The sequence below is a fragment of the Orycteropus afer genome, unplaced genomic scaffold (genome assembly GCF_000298275.1).
Source record: "Orycteropus afer afer isolate SDZICR_OR568_19922 unplaced genomic scaffold, OryAfe1.0 scaffold00016, whole genome shotgun sequence".
NCBI lineage: Eukaryota > Metazoa > Chordata > Mammalia > Tubulidentata > Orycteropodidae > Orycteropus > Orycteropus afer.
This window is the reverse complement of record NW_006921603.1, coordinates 8,637,830-8,645,194: the sequence shown is the minus strand read 5'-3', so window position 1 is coordinate 8,645,194 and position 7,365 is coordinate 8,637,830. Positions and strand designations below refer to the sequence as shown.

Below are 7,365 nucleotides of genomic sequence, written 5' to 3'. Positions count from 1 at the left end.
ATGCAAGGACTGAATAAATTGGAAAGTTATTGTGGGAATCCTAATAAAGGAGCCCTGGTGGCGCAATAAGTAAAGCACTCGACTGCTAACCAAAAGGTCACCAGCTGCTCTTCAGGAGAAAGATGAGGCAGTCTGCTTCTGTAAAGATTACAGCCTTGGAAATCTTATTCCAATTCTACTCTGTCCTATAAGGTCATTATGAGTCAGAATCAACTGGAAAGCATGGGCCCCCTCCTAGTAATGCTCTCCATGGTAGAATAATTTAAAGTCTCAGAAATTTGGAAAGACAAAAGACCTAGGTAGTAATCGATTTAATTTGTCAAACTAGGGACTATCAGTTGGTAAATGGATATTTTTCTTTTGAAATTATATTGTAATAAAGGTATTTAAAGGCTTGAGACATTTTACAATCATTCTGCTGCAATATAATGGTTAATTTTAGGAGCCCTGTGAGTTTGATTTATATTTAACATTTTTACAATCTATATATAGGTTGGTCTTTAATAACCATTTATACATTGCTTCTTTTTATATAGGTCATGTATTCTCCTGGGAGAGTAACAAGATTAGAAATAACAAATACAGTACAGAATAAATTAAAGTGCTTCAAACTGCATTATATAATTTCAGAAAATTGGTTTCACACTGAAATGTATAAATAAGAAAACCAAATGATTTGAAGGCAAAAAAAAAAAAAAAAATACCACCTCATATATGCATTTGAATTGCTGTTGGTTAGCCAAGTTTTATCCTCTGTGGTACTGGTAGCTTTTCATAGTGCTCCAGCAATGTGACAGTTCATTTGGGTCAATGTGGACATAATTATTATTATTTTTCTTTATTTCTGGTTGTTTAAAACAGCTAGCTTCATTTTCCTTGAAGATGAATAGCGTTTATTAGTCAAAATGTCAAAGGTGTATCGTAAAAGTAATTGTATTTTTATATATAATTCTCCACACTCTTGTATACAAAATGTTCTTATTATACTCTGTACAATAAATTCAGAGGCTGTTATGGGATGGGAGATAGCAAAATTGGGGCCCATACTTCTCTAATTAGTTAGGATAATAAAAGTAGGGCTTGGTTTCCTTTCACAGCTAAATGAAGGAGATACGCAGCTCTAGAGAGTCTATTATTCTGGCTGGTTTTGTTTGTTTCCGTGAAGTTTAGCGTCACTCTCCTTGCACTGAGTCCTCAGGCCTTTTTCAATTTTTCTATTCGTGCATTAAAGGCCTCTTCCTGTATTTGCAGCTTTTCGTTTATCTCAGTCTGTGAAGACAATCATAAAAAAGTGGTTATGATGGAGCTATCTTTTGCTGCACATTGTCTTTGTGGTTTTGACATACTATAGTGCCTAAAGACAGACATTATCCCTCACACACCTTCCTGTTTTGCAGACATAGCCGTGTTTCAGTCTGTAGTGATGTGATAACACTTTATCATACTTCTCTGCACATTCCCAATGTATAGCATGTCTGCTATGAACAGGAAGTGGTATTTCGACAGCCATTTTTCACATAGCCTTGTGTTAGAAGATAGGATAATTTATCTGTATTTTCAGACAGACTTTACCAATAAGCACCAAATCAGAATAACTGCTCTGGGCTCAGTTATTGCATTGTTGTTGGTCCCCCACCCTCTACAGTGGATGTTTTTGTCTCTTGGGTAATCCATTCTAAACAGGAACTCAGAAAGCTGCTCTTGTGAAATAACACAAATACTCTTAGAACAATTCTCATAATTAACAGTATTCATCATACATTATAGCTCTTGGAATTATGCCTTTCGCAGTATATTTTTGGTAGAAAGAAGTAAGTGACTGCTGACAGGTTTTAGTGATCGCATTTAGCCTCTAGAAGTGATATTCTGTGGACTAGCATTGCTACCTGCATAAATCCGGAAATACTTTCAGATTATTTGAACATTAGTAGTCCTGGAAATGTCTTCCCTTTTTCAAAGTGGGTAATAAAATTTTTTTCAAAGATACTAATGGTGGGGAACATAGTAAAATTGTTTTCTTATAGCTGGCTATTTGATTATTTTAAAAACTTCTACAAGTTTATGAGGAGTAATCTGTATATAAAAGTGTTAAGTAATTTAAAGCTTAGAATGTTAATATCTATGGCATAATTGAAGTCTTCAGGGTAACTGTTATGAGATTTTATTGTTTTAATTTAGATATAAAAATTTATACTATCAAATGCTGATTATATATAACCAAAAAAAAAAAAAAAAAAAACCTCACTGCTATCCAGTCTATCCCAACCCCTCCTTGGGTTTCTGAGGCAGTATCTTTCTGGAGGAAGATTGCCCAGTCTTCCTCCCAAGGAGTGGTTGATGGATTTGAACTGCCATCCTTCTGGTTAGCAGTCAAATGCCTTAGGCACTATGCTACCAGAGCACCTATATATATATTTAAAGAGTAACAATAATAGATAGTTTTGAAATTTCCACACTGATTATCTTATCTGATGAGATTTTGCTTTATCTTTATAATAAGAGCTGATAGTCCTGATAAGATTACATTGTTATTACTGGTGTGAGGTGCCTTTGAGTTGGTTCCAACTTCTAGTGACCTTATTTACAAGAGAACAAAACACTGTCTCTTGGTCTGTACAGCTTCCACATGAGCACTATTAAGTGTGCTGGAATTCTCATTCTTTGTAATTTTATCCATAACTTGTTATGATCCACACAGTCAAATGCCTTTGCATAGTCAATGAAATACAGGAAAACCTCTTTCTGGTATTGTCTGCTTTCAGACAAGATTTTTCTGACGTCAGCAATGATATCCCTCATTCTACAACCTCTTCTGAATCTGGCTTGAATTTTCCTGTCAATGTACTGGTACAACTGTTTTGAAAGTATCTTCTGCAAAATTTTACTTGCATGTGATATTAATAACATTGTTTGATAATATCCACATTCTGTCAGATCACCTTTCTTTGGAATGGGCCAGGTAGCTGTCTTCCAAATTTGGCATAAAGGTGTAAGTACTTCCAGCATTGCATCCATTTATCGAAACATCTCAATTTGTGGTTCCCTCCATTCCTGGAGCCCTGTTTCCAGCCATTGCCTTCAGTGCAGCTTCTTCTCCCTTCAACACCATCGGTTCTTGGTAATATGTCACCTTCTGAAATAGTTGAACATTCCCTAATTCTTTTTGGTACAAAGACTGTGCATTCCTTCTATGTTCTTTAGATGCTCCATGCATCATCCAATATTTTGCCCACAGAATCCTTCGGTATTGAAACTCAAAGCTTGAGTTTTTTCTTCAGTTCCTTCAGCTTGAGAAATGCTGAGCATGTTCTTCCTTTTGGTTTTTTAACTCCAGATCTTTGTACATTTCATAATAATGCTCTACTTTATCATCTTGAGCCACCCTTTGAAATCTTCTGTGCAGCTCTTTTACTTCACCATTTCTTCCATTGATTTAGCAACTGTCCATTCAAGAGCAAATTTCAGAGTCTCTTCTGACATCCATTTTGGTCTCTTCTTTCTTTTCCGCCTTTTTAATGACCTTTTGGGAGCTCTGGTGGCATAGTGCCCAAGGCATTTGACTGTTAACCAGAAGGCTGGTGGTTCAAACCCACCAGCCACTCCTCTACTTCCATAGTGATACTGCGCACTATGAGTCGGATCCGGCTCGATGGCAGTAGGTTGGATGACCTTTTGCTTTCTTCAAGTATGATGTACTTGATGTTACCCTTCGGCTTGTCTGGTATTTGGTCATTAGTGTTCAAGCCATCAAATCTGTCCCTGGGATGATTTCCTAATTAAGTGGGATACAATCAAGGACATACTTTGATTCTCATGGACGTGTTTTGATTTTCTTCAGCTTTAACTTGAAATTGCGTAGGAATAATTGATGATATATAATGCAGTCAGCCCCTGCTTTGTTCTAATTGATGATATTGAGCTTCTCCAGTCTCACTGTCCACAGATGTGGTTAATTTGATTCCTATGTATTCCATCTGGCAAGGGCCACATGTATATTCACCATTTATGTTGTTGAAAAAGGTATTTGCAATGAATGAGTCTTGAAAAATTCTACCACGTGATCTCCAGGATTGTTTCTATTACCAAGGCCATATTTTTGAACTACCGATCCTTTTTCTGTTTTCCAACTTTTGCATTTTAATCACCAGTAATATTAATGCATCTTGATTGCATGTTTGATCAACTTCAGACTGCAGAAGTTAGTGAAAATCTTCCATTTCTTCATTTTTGGCATTAGTGCTTAGTGCATAAATTTGTCTAACTGTTGTATTACCTGCTCTTCCTTGTAGGCATGTGGATATTATCCTATCACTGTCAGCATTGCACTTCAGGATAGATCTTAAAATGTTCTTTTTTTAATGATGAATGCAACTCCATTTCTCTTCAATTCATTATCCTGGCATAGTAGACCATATGATTGTCTGATTAAAAATGGCTAATACCAATCCATTTCAGCTCACATTAAAAAGTAAATCATTGTTGTGAAGTTAGTTCCAACTCATACTGACTCCTCCTTGGGTATCCAAGGTGGTATCTCTATAGAAGCAGATTGCACAATCTTCCTTCTGAGGGGTGGCTGGTAGGTCTGAATCACCACCCTCTAGTTAGCAATCCAATGCCTTAGGTGCTACACCACCAAAGCTTACATTAGTATAAAAAAATTTGAATTCTCACATGGTTCAAGTTGTATCAAGTATTTGCATCAAGCTCTGGCTTCTGGCTTCTTATCTTTTATGTCTTTGGTAGTTTGGTGGAGGTGGCAAGCAGGGATGAAAAATGGTCCTCCAGGAGTTCTATCATTTCTTCCCTAAACCCAAAGCCCACTGTCATCGAGTTGATTCCAAATCATAACGACCCTCATAGAGTTTCCAAGGCTGCAACTCTTTATGGAAGCAGACTGCCTCATCTTTTTTCCGTGGAGCACCTGGTGTATTCAAACTCCTGACCTTGTGGTTAGCAGCTGAATGCCTTACCTCAGCACCACCAGAGGAGTCACTAATCCTCTCATGCAAAGGTTTTGGTATAATGAAAGGAGTCAAAATCTAGGAGTGTAAAACTTATGCTTTAATTTCAGTATGCAGGCTTGGGCAAGTCATTTAACCATCTTGGGTATTAGTTCTTATCTGAAAAATCAGTATTTGGACTAGGTAACATATAATACACCCTCTCACTTTTAAATTCATGAATTTTAACTTCCAATTTTGTGATATTCTTCACTAGTGCCATATATCATTGATATGATATCATGAAATCTTTTAAAAGTATGTTATTTGTGTTTCATTAAAAATAAATTTATGGCATATGTTGGGCCATGTAGAGATTGCAGTGATTTGGAAAACTATTATTGTCATAAGTGTAAAGGATTGGGAACCATTGCTCTAACTCAACAATTGGCTCTTTCTACTTTCAATTAATATTCTTCCATATCCACCAAAAGTCTTGTTTCTTCTCAACTAAGGAGAAAGATCATTCCCAGCTTCTGCTTTACTACCTAATCAGGGTTTTCAGATTAACCTGGAAATCTTTGTGGTATTTCACTGAAACAGAATTCATCTAATCAAGAGTGGGCCTTTGGGAAAAGATTCACGAAGGTAAAGCGTATATCTAATAGAAGGATACGCTGAGAGAAAATAACCTTTTGAATCTCTATATGGTGATGATCAGAGCTTCAGTTCAAGCACCATCAGCACACTCTAGACCAAAAGACTCCATAGTTAGTCAAGAACTGGTTGTCATCAGTTTGTCATGCTTCCTTGTGTCCTAAAGAATAGTCCTGAATAGAAGAGCTATCCTACAACCACTAGGGCTGGGGCTAGTTCTGTTTACTTTTAGGAAAGAATGGAAAACCCATTATCTGTTTTCAATAACTCCTCATTGACCATTACCTTGAAGTGGTCTCATGCTCAGTTTTTCTAATTTGGATGCTTCATGTTGACCTAGAAATACTGAGGGTCCCCCAGTTGCAAACTTCCCTCAAAGTTTTTACATTATTTTACCATATTCTTTAGACAGAGCCAATAGCTAATATTTAATGCAAGGATTTATTGTTAGCATTGATATTTCTCTGAAATGCAATTCTTTAACTATATTAAAGTTTGCTCTATTGGGTATAATTTTTATTATACAAGTCAGGGCCAAAATAACTTCATTTTGAATGTATCTTTAAAATGAAAATGCCTACACTATATAGGTTTAAAAAGTTTGCTCTATTCAGTTTAATTTTAATTAACATCTCAGGGCCAAGATAACTTCATTCTTAATAAATCTTTAGAACTATAAAGTGAGCCAATGGGAAACTAAATTGATTTAATGGTACATTAAAAAAGCTTAAGGATTCATACCACATTTTCAGAAATTTCTGGATTATAGAAAATGAAATATGCCTGTAACCACTGGAAAAAGAGCTCTGAAAAAATTAAACTTAAAATGTGGATTCTCTACTGCCTTTCCTCTAAAAATTTTAGTTACTGTATGACTTTTAAAAAAAAGGAAAAGAAAAACTATGAAAAATTTGAAAACATCTAATAAATAATAATTCATTAAATTTTGCTACACTCAAGGAAAGCAGGTTGGTGTATTCAAAAAGCTTATATACACTAACCACTGACATCTGACATGCAGCTACCTTTGAAAAAGGATGTGGCAGTTTTTAAAGCCAGGAACACTGGAAGGCAGGTTTTAGAAGTGGAAAATAACTTACTCATCTAAAACAGGAGGAGAAATTTAGGTAAGCAGAGAGTAATTACCAACTTGGAATTTGACCAAGACACAAGGGTAAACACTGAAAAAGTGCCACACCACGGGAGTATTTAAACCCAAAGTAGTCTGGTTGTGATATTAGAGGTTATGTGGTTTTTGTGGATAACACTGGAATTAGGACTAGAGCCCAGTTCCCAGCTCCCATTCAGAGCCTTTCATCAGTTTCCGACCCTGGAAACTCTGGACAAATGACTTAGTCTTTTTGCATCTCATTTTTCAATTTGTTCATCAGGGGTGGTGCCTGCCTAAACTGCATGGAGTTTACTAGGATTATTGATAGAAAACACACAAAGCAGTTTTCTATCTTGAAACAATGTATAAATCCACATCATTATGCTATTTTATAGAAAACTTGGCAGTCATTTGGCCCAGGCTGATGTCTGTGAATCTACTTAATATGGAAATGACTATGGCACCTAAAGGATCCCCATCCCTCACCTCTGGTCCAAATTCTTCCTACGCCTAATTACATTTAGATGAGCAAGCTAATGAACTTCTAAGCCCAGGAAGGATGGCTTCAGGCCAATAGGGCGATAACACACACACACACAGCAATCATATTCTTTCTGTTATAGAATAGTGTGGTATAAATGCTGCAGACTCTAG

General features: G+C 36.3%; 1 protein-coding gene across 1 annotated transcript in view; it reads right to left on the bottom strand.

Annotated features, from left to right (window-relative positions):
- Positions 1-1,194: 1,194 nt before the first annotated feature.
- The window catches only part of CABCOCO1 (ciliary associated calcium binding coiled-coil 1), a 148,173-nt gene continuing 142,002 nt past the window's right edge, over positions 1,195-7,365 (bottom strand). The window contains exon 8 of the mRNA XM_007959386.2: positions 1,195-1,269. Coding sequence (XP_007957577.1) covers positions 1,195-1,269 — 75 coding nt within the window. The remainder of the gene's footprint in view (positions 1,270-7,365) is intronic.